Source organism: Chrysochloris asiatica, unplaced genomic scaffold (assembly GCF_000296735.1).
Source record: "Chrysochloris asiatica unplaced genomic scaffold, ChrAsi1.0 scaffold00078, whole genome shotgun sequence".
In the NCBI taxonomy this organism is placed as follows: Eukaryota; Metazoa; Chordata; class Mammalia; order Afrosoricida; family Chrysochloridae; genus Chrysochloris; species Chrysochloris asiatica.
Window position 1 is genome coordinate 3,098,396 of NW_006408596.1, and position 15,205 is coordinate 3,113,600.

At 46.4% G+C, this 15,205-nt stretch overlaps 1 protein-coding gene across 1 annotated transcript in view; it reads right to left on the minus strand.

Moving 5' to 3' along the window:
* Nucleotides 1–1,315: 1,315 nt before the first annotated feature.
* BCL7A (B-cell CLL/lymphoma 7A) overlaps nucleotides 1,316–15,205 on the minus strand; it is a 36,313-nt gene continuing 22,423 nt past the window's right edge. Inside the window, exons 5-6 of the mRNA XM_006865392.1 lie at nucleotides 5,721–5,842; nucleotides 1,316–1,387 (exon numbers count right to left, since the gene is read on the minus strand). Coding sequence (XP_006865454.1) covers nucleotides 1,316–1,387; nucleotides 5,721–5,842 — 194 coding nt within the window. The remainder of the gene's footprint in view (nucleotides 1,388–5,720; nucleotides 5,843–15,205) is intronic.

Genomic DNA, 15,205 nt, shown 5'->3' on the forward strand with positions numbered 1-15,205 from the left:
CCCCAGGTAGGCAGGCAGGGATGGAGGTGGTGGCAGGTGGGGAATTCTGTCACCCTTCTGGAGAGAGTGCAAATCGTTCCGATTGCTTGGTGCCTGGTTTGTGGCCTTCAAGGCCTGTCCACCCAGGCCCGTTCCCCACTGGGGACTGACCAGGGGCATGTTCTGGAAACATCCCCTTTTGTTTGCTCTGAGTCAAAAATACGAAGCAGAAGCAAGCCCAGTAACGTCAGGGAGAAGGCCAGGCGAGGGGGAGACAGAGGGCAGTGGGTTACTTTGGATTTAAAACCCAAGCAACGTCCTATGAGAAAGTTCAGCACCAGCTAGTTCCGCCCCTCTACCCCCAGTTTGGGGTCACTGGAAGGAGGCGCTCTTGCAGCCATTCAGCTCAGCGAAGCCAACTCTTCTGGGAGTCTCCTCAGGGGAAGCAGTGATGGTGGGGGGTGGGGTGCAAGTGCAGAAAAATCTAGGGGCTCTGCGTGTCAATCTGGCCACAGAAAGGCCTGACAACTCCAGTCTCAAGCACCCACAGCAAGCAAGAGCATCTGGTGTACCCAGCCTGCACTGAGGGGCCAGCCCTTGGAGAGTGCACCCTTCCACCTGTGATTTCTAGGGCCTTGGAGACTGGTTGGGGGACTCCTGGCTCCTCACCAGCTTCCGTTTCTTCCCCGTCTCCTCCCTGCCTGCTCTGCTCCGTTCAAGTCCTGAGGCAGGGAGGGAAGAGATGTGAGGATGGTGGCGGCCATCGCTGCTGCTTCTAAAGGTACTTCGCTGTTGCCGCCATCACCGCAACAAAACCAAGAGGGCACTTTGCAGAGGGGGATGCAAAACAACCAGGAGAAGAGGCCAAAGGTCACCTCAAGGGCACAAGGCACAAAAAAAGAAAGCAGACAGAACTGGCTGGAGAGGGAAAAAGCCCGACGGGGAGTGGATTCCTGATGGGTCCACCGCCCACAGCTTATTTCGTTACATCGAGAAGTGGGGGTGGGTATACAGCAGCAACAGAAATGGAATCTTGGCTTCGGAGACAGTGTGCAGACAGACAGACAGACGGACTCTCCTGAGCGGTTGTCCCCCTCCCCCCTCTTCCAGGACAGCAACATTGAAGTTCGAGTGTCTTTTCCTTCACAGCAGAGACCTCCTCAGTATCTGAGAAGCAACGCCATTTTACGTATTCTGGGATTTGTTTGCACTTGGTAAACTTGAAGGTTTAGTAGTTCTGTTCACACCCAAGAGGATCCACTTGGGGGAAGGTGTTCTAGAGTGAAGCCTGTTGACATAGCTCCCGGGAGCGTGGGTCGAGCATTCCTTCTAGTGTCTACATCTCCTCAGAGTTTTGCTGCGAAGCCTCCAATTTCATCTTTTTCGAAGGCGGCACTCCTTCCAAATCCTTCAGGGAAGAAAGGAGAAACACGGTTTAGAAAGCACATTTGTCCAGACATGAGGAGGGAACATGCGTGGCTCAGAACTGGGGTTTAGATTGGGCAGACTACAGGTGGACTTCTGGGGCTCGAGAAAAAGTGGCACCATCACCCCCAAACTCCTCATGTCTTTAAAGCCCACTGTGCCCTAGCCCAGCCACCCTGGCTTCCTTCCAGGTATTCCACCACACCAAGCAGGCAAGCAGGTTAGCTCCAGCTTACTTTTTTTGCCTTTGAACTTGTCGCGGGGCCTCCCCCCATATCCAGACTATCAGTCAATTTTTAATTAATCACAGTCATTATATGTGCATTGAATCCCTGGGAGCAAACTATTAACACATTCTGCTGCTAACTGAAAGACTGGTGGTGTCTACCCAAAAGCACCTCAGAAGAAATGGCTGGCAATCTACTTCTGAAACATTAACAACCCTGTGGAGCATAGTTAAACTCTGACACACAAGGGGCTGCCAAGACTTGGAATGGACTAGAATGCAACTCATTTCTTTTCTTTCAAGTTTGCGCACACTCTCCCTGCCACATGCAGCTCTGGAGCATCGGCCCCCTACCCCCCGCCCCCGGAGGCCCTACAACTGCTGCTGATTGCAGCTCCTCCAATGTCCAGACCAGGTGCCCTGCATGGGGTGGACCCTGGGTGCTTGCTGAAGGAAGAACTATATGCATATACTATATTCACTGCCCTCAAGCTGATACCAACTCACAGAGACGCTACAGCACACAGTGGGGCTGCCCCCAGTTCCCACGGCTGTCAAGTCTGTATTGAAGCTGCCTGGTGCATAGCAGGTGCCTTCTCCTGGGGAGTGGCCGGTAGGTCTGAACAGCCAATCTTACACTCAACTGCTGAGCGCTTACCCACTGCGTCACCAGGGTTCCTTGTATGGATGTTACTCTGGGGGAAAAGTCATGAACAGATTCCTAAAATGTCCCGTGACCTAAAAAAAGTTAAACATACTCAACTACCTCTTCCCCAACTTGTCCGCATCGCTCTTTCCGGCAGCACACACCCAACCTGTCACCCAGCCCCAAACTCGATTTTACTCAGGATGACTGATCCGACCTAACCTTTTCTATGGTTGTCAACGGCACCCCCAAATACCTGGGAAAATCCCCCAACCTGTAGTACTCCAAATTCTCCGACACGCTCCATCTCCCCAACACCTGACCTCCTGGGCTAGTCCATCCAAGTCCATGGCAAACATACTCTCAATTCATCTCCCGCTTTCTCTGCCGCCATCACCTCATCTCCCTGCTGCTGCCCCTCAGCCTGTCTCCACCATTCTTACATTCAGCACGCCCAAAGAGATCTGGTGGAAAACACAACAGCCTCTAGAGCTTCCCAACCACGGATCCTGCTGGCACAATGGTTACATGCTTGACTAACCTAAAGGTTGGTGGCTGGCACCTATCCAGTGGCTCTGAGAGAAAAAGACTTGGCAATGTATCCCCTAATGATTCCAAGGAAACTGTATGAGGCAGTTCTCCTCTGTCACATGGGGTGACTAAGTGTTGGAATAGAGTCAACAGCACCCAACACTTTCCTGTTGTCTTGAGAATAGAACTAGGTCTCCTTGCTCTGACTAAGCAGGCCCTCAAAATCTTCTCTAGCCCCTCGCTACTCTCCTCCCTCTCTCTAGTCTCGCCATTCTCTTCACTGTCCACTCTGGGCCAGCTCTACCAGTCTCCCTTTCTGGTTCCTTGAGCTCACCTGTCTCAAGGCCTTTGCCTAGAAAGCTGACCTTCACTTCCTCACACTCCTGCCCCAAGCTCCTCTCAACCCAAGCTTTCCAGAACCCAAACCCAACCCATCATGCGCCCTGCGAACATCCATTCCTTTCCCTCACTGCATTTACTGCAACGAGCAACTTTGTAATGTTTATGTTTGCCAAGTACTGACTGTCCCTCTGGCTCATTTTCTCTCCTAACATAAGCCATGAAGGTAAGGAGGGACTTGTCTGTCTGGTTCACCGTGTGCCCTTGGTGCCTGGTACACAGTGGTTGCTCAATCAATGCTTGGCAGAGCTCACTAAGCTTGGTGTAGGACGGGGCATGGCGGTGAGAGAAGGGCAGGAGAATGTCTTCTGGCAGACCAGACAGATATTGTAGCGGGGCAACGACCCGGCTGCCTCCTCTGACCCCAAACTCCTCAAGTCTGCTCAAAGTAACACAAGCTCATCATGGATGGAGTAGAAGGATGGTTCCCTGTCCTCCGGAGCACTAGGATCTGGGTGGGGAACAGATGAATTGCTCTGCATCAGGGAGCAAGAATTCCCACCTCAGTCCAGGAAGGGGGAGGGATGGGGTGCAGGGGGACGTGGGGGAGAGAAGAGAGGATGAGGTGTCAGATGGGAGACTCCAGGGTAGCTAAGGAGAAGCTAAGCCAGAGAGATCTCAGGGGGCAGGTGGTTAATCAGGGATGCCTGACCTTCCATGTTAGTTTTCTGCTTGTCTGCCTTGCAGCCTCCAGCTAATTCACAAGCCTGGAAACTCCACAGGGGAGTATGTCTGTGTGCATGTATGTACATGTGTGTAAGTGTCTCTCTGTGTGTGCATATATGCAGGCATGTCAGAGCCTCAATTATGTGTGCACGTCGGTATAGGCATGCCTGTGTGTGTGTGTGTGTGTGTGTGTGTGTGTGTGTGTATTACAATGGTTGGAGAGCCCCAACTGCAGGTCTGGGGTGAAGGGTTGCTAGTGTGCATGACTCCGGGGCTTCTCAGATGCTGGGGCACTACCCAAGAGGCCCTGGCTGTGAGTCCAAGTTCCAAGTTGACATTTGCCTTCACTGAGCTCCAGGAGCCAGCACACCTGGGTTTTATCCACCATAATTGGGGCTCTGATTTTATCCGTTTTAACCAAATGGGCTCCTGCTGTACTGTCTGTTCCCTGATTGGCTTTGCTTCTTTGCACACAAGACTATTCACCAGCGCTGGGGCAGTCAGCAGCACGACTTCAAACAGCGGTATTATCAATCGCTTCCCATGCTGCCAACACTGATGTCAGCACCCCCTCTCCCAGAAATGTGGGTCTCGTGTTCCATGTGGCCACTGCCCACCGCAAACACAACTGTCCTCAATGTCCTGCTGCTTGTGTCTTCGGGTATGTGGAGGAGGTGCCAAGAGGGATGAGTTTCTAGAAATGACGTGCAGCTCCCAGGGTGGTTGTTGCTGTTGCTGGTGGCACGCCGTTGAGCCAGTTCGGACTTGTAGTGACCCCATACGCTAAAGCAGAGTTGCCTCGTAGGGTTTTCTTGGCTGTAATCTTTACAGAGGCCTTTCTCCTAAGGAGCTGCTGTGTGAGCTCGAACCACCAAACTTTGTGTTAGCTTCCTGTTGCGACACCAGTCCTCCTTAGGAAGATGTTGGATTCTGACGCACTTCCTTGTTGGGGTGTGCCTGTTTTGAGATCCATAAAGTGCAACCAAGTCCTGTCAGGTTCCCCCAGTCCCCCTTCATTCTGCTGTGACCTGTGGACTGTTTCTTCCCAGAGACTCTAAAACACTGAGCAAAACGTGAAGTTCCATGAGGTGATTTTTTTGATGCCACTGAGTCCCCACTGCCCTGGACCAAGCACACAAGGCTCATCGTGGATACTGCTTCAACATCAGCTCTATGCTTAAGTGATCACCATATTCTCTCATCTCATCCTCAGCTTGGTCCCAAGACACGATTCCAGAATCCCCATTTTACAGATGGATATACTGAGGCTGAGAGACACCAGCTGTCCAGAACTAAGGGACCGGGCTGTGATTTGAACCCAGGACTGAACCCAGTATGTGTGCCCGTAACAGCTGGGCTGCCCTACACAGATGGGGTTCAGATCCCACCTGACTAATCGTCATGACTCAGAAGGAAATTCTAGCAGTGTGAACGCGGTCAGTCACAAAATTCCAATGGACAAACCAGATTGACAAGACAAGACGTGTCTTCCCAGCACCAAGGAAGACATTTTGGGTCTCTGAGATCAGGTGATGCTTCTGTGGACTAGAAAAAATAAAATGGCAAAGCTGAGATCAAGGTAAAGATGGGTCTTTTCTCCCTACACTGGGGGATCCCTGAGGCATGGCCTGTCTTGTCCATCACCTTAGTCCTGGCGTCCAGGGTGGACACCGGACATAGATACGCAGTGATTCCACTGAAAGGGCAAATCAAAGTCCCAATGAAACTCTGCACAAGACACAAAACAGAACAACGAAACTCCTCTCAACATTCCCCCCCACCCCCACCCTCTGCCACAACAGGCTCCCAGCCGGGCTGGCTGCCCCTCTGCGGCCTCAATCAAGGTACCTGAGAGATTGCTGACGCGTCTGTGGCGAGACCCGCGTCTCCAGATGGCTGCCTTTCCACTTTCTCTGAACTGTTCATCGAGTTTTCCATTGAAGATGGCAAGTTGTGCTCATCAGAGGCATCTGAGGAAGAAAGAAGACGACACAAGCTGTTTTCAGACACATGGCAACCGGCACCAGATGGGCCACATACTAAAAATACCAGGAAGTGGGTAGCGCTGGGGCCAGCAGTCTTTCAGGACTATAATGGGAGAAGCTGGGAAGCCTATTATTATTGGTTTTTAATTGTCTTTATTGTGATAAAAAAATGTGTGTTTGATAAAACTTTTGTCAATTCAATAACTGTTTACACATACAGAGTCCCTGGGTGGGGCCAACAGCTTCAGCATTCGACCTCTTGTGAGACTGGCTGTGTAAACCTTAGAACACAGGCCTCCTCGAAAACTCCACGGAGCAGCGCTTCTCTGTACACAGGAGCTGCCACAAGCCAGAGTGGATGCAATGACAACAACGTGATTCCATGACCTTGGGCTTAATGTTCATCACGTTAAGCAACCATCACCACTCTATGTTTCCAAATGTTCCACCACTAACAGACACCCGCCTCTTTCTCCCACTTTACTACCCTGGTAACCATAAGGACATTTTGGTCTCTATAACCAAAAGCCAAACCAAACCTGTTGCTGTTGAGTTTTGTTTGACTCATGGTGACCCGTACACGTTACAAGGTAGAACAGCGCCAGAGGATTTTCATGCCTATTTGATGTACATGGGCTCGTACAGTATTTATCTTTATCTTATTATCATTCCAGTTTTGTCCTATTTATTTATTTTTTTTATGTGATGTGCCAATGGGTCTCTTATGTCCCTTTAAATTTTATTTACTGATGTTGTTAAGAATATATACAGCATAGGATGTTGGTGCCTATTTCATTTAAGTCGAACCATGTGATATTTATCTTTTTCTTATTATCTTTCCATTTTTGCCATATTTATTATTTGCATATGATGTACCAACGGCTCTATTTCCTTTAAATGTTACGTATTAATTTATGTTGTTAAGAATATAATATATATAGCATAAGATTTTCCTGCCTAGTTCATCTAAGTGGGAACATAGGATATTTATCTTTCTGTTATCTTTAAAATTTGGCCATATTTTTAAAATTTGTATTTGTTAAGTGCCGTCGACTTGGTTCCTACTCATAGTAATGCTGTGTAAGGTTTCCAAGGAGTGGCTGGTGAGCTTGAACCACTGATCATGCAGTTCAAACCAATTTTGCAGTCTAGCGCATTAACCAACAGTGGCACATCAGGACTCCATTATTTGCATATGTTGTATCAACAGTTCTCCTACTTTTCCTTTATGTTGTTAAGAATATATACAGAAAAACATACATATGCCACTCAACAGTTTCTATATGCATAATTCAGTGATATTGGTAACACTCACTGAATTTTTCAACAATTCTCATTATTCCTCCTCATTAACAAACTGTCCCTTAAGGCTCCTATCAAACTTTTTAAGTCACTGTTGTCAACTGGATCACACATAGGTATTCTTTTTGTTGTTGTTGTTGTTGTTGGAGTGAAAGTTTACAGGGCAGATCATCCATTTTACATTCAACAAATAATATACTTTGTTGCATTACAATGATTATAATCCCCTCCATGTAGGGTCAGTTAACAGTATTTCTTTCTATTGATTTTAGCTTTCTTTTTTTTAAACCCTCAGGCATATATAATAATTTAAACCACTAAAGGGCACATTCGGCATGCCTGCTTCCTGGCCGCTATCTCTTAGTCCCTCTCTTCCCATGAGTCTAGAGTCCTCAGCCACTCCCCCTTCTCCATGTCCCCATTTCTGCCTCCATCTCTGGTGTCGCTGCTTCTCTGGATAGGGTTCTGCATTCCGCTCGTGCTCTTCTCTCTTGATGGTCCCAGGGTCCTGTTTCTGGACTACAAGATTAACTACTTCCCTGTTTTTGTTACACAAAGCTTTTACCTTTACAATTGAGACAATCGCATTTAGTCATGATTAACAATTACTCACTATTGAATCTTAAGAATCTTATCCCCATCTCTTTTTACCAGACCCATCACGACAAGATGGTAAGTATTCAGTGGGGACTCTTTCTTCCCACACACTCTTAATTAAACTCCCTCTTGAAACTTTGTAAGCCAGTCACTTCATGCCTTTATCATCCCCTCATTTTAGGTAACCAATGTCTAAGTTGCCCAAGCCTACCTACCCTATATACAGAGGAATAGGGTTGATACTTGATGTGAACACTCCTTCCGTCTCTGTTGGTATATTGAGCTACAACCTCCATGAGTATAGGTCAAGTTCATCAAATTGAAGCAATTTACTCTACTTTTCTTTATAAAAAAAAAATTTTTTTTTAAATCTCCCCCTAGTCGAGTTCTGATTATCAAGCCATCAAGGCTAGGGCAAATGGGTACTATCTGCACATTTGGGTGTTCTTGTGCATCTCCCCTCACTTCATATCAGCTGGATGCTTCACTCTCAGCTCTAGCCCTCTGTGGCTATGTCCTTGTCCACATTCAGGTGTCCCCATGTCTCACCACACTTTGGACCAACCAGCCCTTCCTCTTCTCTGTCTCATCTCCAAGTTAACAGGAGTCAGTGGACTGTGGTTGAACTCAGCCCATTTCTTCATTGCTTTTCCGCCTCTTCCACTCATCAGTAGACCAATGTGGTCATCAGCAAGTTTACATGTCTGCTCATGTGTTCCCTTTGGGTTTCAGTCTTAGAGGGGGGTTTGTCCTGAAGGGACTTATTTGCTTGCCTTGATGACTTCCCAGCAAACAACTTGCTTATTCCTGTAGTAGCCAATCATGCTGTCATTTTTGTTTTGGGTTTTTCCTGCTGATCTTTCTAGAACACTCTAGCTGTTCCAGGCTGGTCCGCTTATCCTCTCTAGTGGGAAGGTACCACCTCCTAAGGTTCTGGATGGGACTCAGGATTCCACCTAAGGTCCTATACTCTGCAAAGGCTCCACAAGAGGCCTGTTTCACTGGGCAAGTTCTAGAACCCCTTTTAGGTATTCCAATCAGTTATAGGCTGAAGACGGGCTTACAAGCTTTCTGTAATCATGTTTCCTGACATTCCTTTGTATCCCACTCAAGTTCTGTTTTACAATAGCAGGCAAGGGACACCAATAGCATCTTAGTAGTATTTCCCGTCTTCAGACTATGCCTCGATCCCTGTATCACAGAGCCCTGTTGTTCCACAGCTGAGAATGCAGCACTATTTACCTCTGTCCCATTTAGCCCATGCAAACCTGTCTCAGTGTTTCCTTATCTAGCTTGCTATTCCACCACCCCATTCTTGTGTATTGCCCCTCCCCAACACCTGAACTATGATGTGTCTGCCCCCCTCTATCTCCCCCAAACCCTCCACCCCACCCCCACCAGTAACCAACAATAAATTTTTTTTTTCTTTCCCTGTTAGTATGGGTATCTTTTCTTAAGCTTTTACAGTAATGGTCATAAGCAATATTTGTCCTTTTATGACTAATTTCACTCAGCATAATGTCCTCGAGGACATTATTTTATGTGGTTTACAGCTTCCTTATTATTCTTCGAGGTAACATAAACATTCCCTTGTGCGTATACATTTGCCTTTTTTTTTTTTTTTTTAAATATGTCAGATCATATTTGTCCTTTTGGGATTGATTTATTTTACTCAGCATAACATCTTCAAGTTCCAGCAAGATTTCATTTCTCCTAGACACTGAGCAGTGGTCCATCATGTGCATGTACCACAATGTGTTTACTCATTCATCTTGTAAGTGACTTTCGGTTGCTCCCACCTTTTGGCTACTGTGAACAGTGCTGCAGTAAACATTGGGGTACAAATCTGTTTTAATCTCTGTTTTCAAGACTTTTGGGTCTTGAGTAGAATTGCTGGGTTATATGGAATCCTGGTGTGGTGCTGTAGGATAAGCACTGGACTACTAACTACAAGGTCAGCGTTCAAACCCATCAGCTGGCCTTTGAGAACCTTATAGAGGGTGGCTGTGAGTGGGAACCATCTCAACGGTACTTAACAACAACATGGCCGTTCTACAAGCAGGCTTCAAAAAGTTCATGGAAAAATTCCATTATCCATCAATCCCATTTTTCTACAACTTTTCTGAAGCTCCTTCATATTTTTAGCTTTTTGAGGAACCACCACACTGCTTTCCACATCAATGGTACCATTTGCATTCCTACTAACAATGGGCAGACTCTTGGTGTGGCACTGTAGGATCAGCACTAGGACCACAAGGTTGGCAGTTCAAATCCACCAGCTGCTCCTCAGAAACCGTATACAGGGTGGCTATGAGTCGGATCCAACTTGGCGGCACTTAACAACAACAATAGATAAGGATTCCAAGTTCCCAACATACTTAGCAATATTTGTTTTCTGATTTTTTTTTTTTTAATCTTAGCCATTCTAGTATCTTATATTTTTTAGAGAAGCTGTTTTAAGCAGCCAGGCCACTTGTTGGGTCCTGGGCCTAGCGTTCTCTCTTGCACACCCCTTACTTGCCTAAAGAGAACTACTAAGGCGTCTGCCTCCTGTGCTGCTTGCTCGTGGCGCCATCTGGTGGCCAAAATGTATGCCAACAGCCACAGCTACTGTGTTTTCTCCCAGTTTTTTAAACTTCTTGGATTGCTGTCAGAGGTAACTGATAGAGGCTGGCTCTCTGTAATCCTTTCTCTTAATAGCATAACTTTTTTTTTTTTTTGGAATGTTAGAGCAATGACTGACCAGTGCAAGAAACACAAGACAAGGGGAAACAATTCGAAGAAAGTATCTGGTGGTCCAACAGTGAGGAGCTGTAAGATTGGCAGTTTAAACCTCCCAGTAGTTCTGTGAGAGATAAGGCTTGGTGATCTGCTATAGTAAATATTGTTGCTATTGTTAAGTGCCATTTAGTCGGATCCGGCTCATAGTGACCCAGTACAGGGTTTCTGAGGAGCAGCTGGTGAGTTTGAACAGCGTACAAAACCTCACAGGCGCAGTTCCTCTCTAAGCCGGAAATGACTAGAGGGCGGCTAAAGCACATGATCATTTTGTACTTCTCACAGATTCCACCCCAGGAACATTTTAGAGAACACTCCCAAAATCTTTCCAGATATCCCCCATAAGAGGAGCATATGGCATTCTGGGAGACTTTCTTGTGTCTGTCTGTAAAAAGTTTCTGAATCCATGAGCATGCCGGATGGCTGCGTAACACTGCACTGAGCCATTCCTTACAAGCCAAGTCTTCAGTACAACCTTTTGGGCTGGCTCTTGTGCCTCACTTTCTTTTAGAAGAAGGAAGGTGAGGGGTGAGGGGCTTCTAGAGGGGAGGAGGAATGACTGGGTAGACAGCTAATGAGACCAGCAAAACTCTATGGCACTCAACAGCCCCTGATTTCTATAAAACTCTCGACAATAATAGTCTCCCACAACAACAACTACAGTACAAGCTATGCCAATTCCATCAGGATCACCTGTAGTGGGCAGGTTTCAACAGAGATTTAAGACTAACACAAACTAGGAGAACGGCCTATTGTTGTTGTTAGGTGCTACTGAGTTGGTTCCAACTCATAGTGACCCTATCTATGCACAACCGAAGGCCAGGTGGGCACCATCCTCACAGATGATGTTACACTGGTTTCTAAGGAGCATTTTGGCTGTGCTTCTCCTAACAGAGATTTGTTTATTCTTTTGGCAGCCCATGACACTTTCAATATTCTCCTCCAACACCATAATTCAAATGCATTAATTCTTCTATGGTCTTCCTTATTCACTGCCCAACTTTCACATGCATATGAGATTCCTGAAAATACCAGGCGCACCTTAGTCCTCAAGCTGACATCTTTGCTCTTCAACACTTTAAAGAGGTCTTGTACGGCAGATTTGCCTAATGCAATACGTCATCTGATTTCCTGACTACTGCTTCCATGCATGTTGATAGATTGAAGCAAAATGAAACCTTTGACAACTTCAATCTTTTCTCAATTTATCATGATGTTATTTGTCCAGTTATGAGGATTTTTACTTTCTTTACATTGAAGTACAATTCATTTTGAAAGCTGTGGTCTTTGATCTTCACCAGTAAGTATTTTAAATCCTCTTCCTTTGGAGTAAGCAAGGTTGTATCATCTGCATATTACAGGTTGTTAATGAGTCTTCCACCAATCCTGATGCCACATTCTTCTTCATATAATCCAGTTTCTCAGATTATTTGCTTAGGCTGAATAAAGTATGGTGACAGAATACAGCCCTTGTACACCTTTCCTGATTTTCAATATTCAGTTGCCCCTTGTTCTGTTTGTGACTGTCTTTTGGTCCATGCACAGGTTCCTCATGAGCACAATTAAGCATTCTGGAATACCCGATCTTCGCAATGTTATCCAAAGCTTGTTATGATCCACACAGGCTAGTCAATACACAAAGCACAGGTATAATCATCTTTCTGGTACTCTCTGCTTTCAGCCAAGAGTCATCTGATGTCAGAAATGCTACCTCTAGTTAAGAAGGTTCTGGTAGTTCCCTGTTGATGTATTGTTGAAGCTTTTTTTGAATGATCTTTACTTGCACATATTAATGATACTGCTCGATGATTTCCACATACCACACTGAGTCACCTCTTTGGAATGGGCACAAATATGGATCTCTTCCAATCGGTTAGTCAGGTAACTGTCTTTCAAATTTTTTGGCATAGATGAATGAGCACAGCTGATGCTGCATCCATTTGTTGAAAGATTTCAGTTTATATTCTCTATTTCCTAAGAGCATTGGTTTCTACTAATATCTTCAGTGCAGCTTGCATAAGGCTGCCCTTTGAAATTTCCTGTTCAACTTTTTTACTTCCTCATTTCTTCCATTCACTTTAACATCTCTACTCTGGCGAGCAAGTTTCAGGGTCTCGCCTGACATCTATTGTTTTTTTCTTTCGTTCTTGCCTTCGTAATGACCTTTTGCTTTTTTCCTGTATGATGTTCTTTTTTTAAAAAAAAATTAACGCAGGGATATATAATCGTTTAAACGATCACAGGGCATATTCTAGAAGCCAGTCTCCTGGCCACCAGCCCACAGCCTTTCTCTTTCCATAAGTCTAGAGTCCTCAGCTGCTCGATCTCTCCATGCCATCACCTTTGCCCCCATCTCCGGTGTCGATGCTTCTCTGGTTAGGGTCCCATGTTCAGCTCATGCTCTTCTCTTGATGGTCCTCTGTTCCTAGAATACAAGGTTAACTACTCCCCTCGTTTTGTTACACTACGTCTACCTTTGCAGTTGTGACAATCACAATTAGGTCAGATAATAATTACTTACTATTGAATCAATGAATCCCATCCCCATCTCCTTTCACCAGACCCATCTAGACAAGAGGAAAACTATTCAGTGGGGATTCTACCTTACCCCACACACTCTAAAACTAAACTCCCTCTTGAAAACTTATAAGCCAGCCACTTCACACCTTTAGAGGTCCCCCCCTCCCCCCTGTTTTAGGTAGCCAATGTCTAAGTTGCCCATCTTTACCAACCCTGTGTATAGAGCGGGGGATAGGTTTGATCCTTGATATGAAGACTCCTTCCCTCTCGGTTGGTATTTTGAGCTACTACATCTATAAGTTATAGGTCAAGTTCATCAAATTGTATTAACTTACACTTGCTTCCTTAAACTTATCTTCCTCTCGTAGAGTTCTGATCATCAAGCCATTGAAGCTAGGTGAAATGGGTACCATACACAAGAACAAGCAGAAGCCAGCTGCTGTCAGCATAGACTGCTGACAACCTACATGGGCCAGAGGAGAACTGTGCTCCTTGGGTTTTCAGTGGCTGATTTTTCGGAAGCAGATCATCAAGCCTTTCTTCTGAGTTGCCTCTGGATAGACTCAAACCTCCAACCCTGGGTAGTACAAAAGGTTCCCACATTTGACTATTAACCAAAAGAGTAAAAGGTCAGGTACACCTAGAAGTGCCACAGAAGACAGATCTATCCATCTCCAGAAAAACAAGCCCTTGAAAATCCGATGGCGCACAGTTCTTCTCTGACACGCAGGGGGCTGCTATGAGCCAGACTTCATTCAATGGCAACTAGTTGAATGTGGGGAGAATGAGCAGCTCACCAGGCCTGAGGCGAGACAAGGTGCAGAAGGTTTTCGGACAAGGCAGGAGGGGCACAAGAGCTCCTTCCCAAGGAGGTGGCCCTCTTAGCACACGTATCCTGGCTACAACTTGTATAAGTACCCTGGTAAATTCCCAAACCAGCAACCAATGACCTGAACACAGTCAGCGCCAGGAGACCTCCACCTGCCTGTTCTAATGCGGGGCTCCGAGCTGGACTTTGTGGCCACCACAGGAAGGGCCAAGGGCCCATCTCACCCTGCTGTGAAGTGGTGACGGGCCTGCAGGAACATGGGGAGGAGATAGGTCTGGGTTGGAATCCCTGCTCCATCCCTCAATTCCTCAGTCTGAGTTCCCCACTCTGTAAAAATCAAGGTGTTTCTTTTTGGGGAGATGACAATGTCGGAGCTAAGCAGCCACTGACTGAGTTTATGTTATATGAGTTTACGTTACATGAGTTTCACCTCAACTTAAAACAAAACAAAACTAAAAGTCCACAACAGGTTGGCAATCTCAGGCTGTAAAGTGCTGAGGGCAAGATGGAATGGCATGAAAGAAACCCACCCCAACAGCACACCACCCCCAGGCAGGGAGTAACCCAGGTGTCCTGGTGATCGCCAGTCATAGTGTCCCTAGAGGACAGAGCAGACCTGCCCGTAGGGTATGTTGACGTTGTAAGTGCTGTCAAGGTGGTTCTGACTCATAGTGGCCCTGGATAGAGTTTCTGAGGAGCAGCCAGTAAGTATGAACCATTGACTTTGTGGTTCAAACTGACCTTGCGGTCGAGTGCTTATCCTATGTCACCACACCAGGACCCCCCGTAGGACACTGTTGTTGTTAAGTGCCATCAAGTCAGTTTCAATTCATAGCGATCCTGCAGAGGGTTTTCAAGGAGCGGCTGGTAAGCTTGAACTGCTGACCTTGCAGTTCAAACTGATCTTGCAGTCGAGCGCACTAACCTGAATGCCACACCAAAACCCCTCCCACAAGGCATGTCATGCTATAAACCTTTATGGAAGCAGACTATGATACTTTTCTCTCATGGAGCAGCTGCTTGGTTCAAACCGCTGACTTGCTGGTTCGCAGCCAAGCACTTAACCATTGAAACACCAGAGCTCCTCAGAAAGGAAGTAACAGAGGGGTTATTTGGGCATCACTCCAAATGCCCCATAGGCTGGAAATCTCTTGAATGTTTTATTTTTACCTTTGAACCCATGTTAATGTCATACTGTATAAAGTACAAGGTCGCTTTAATATGAATGTTTAGAAACTTAGCTGACCTCTTGCATGCATATCACACCTGTGGCTTAGCACCTCTGGGCAGCCCAGCTCCGTTTCTGTCCTGTAGAGTTGTTG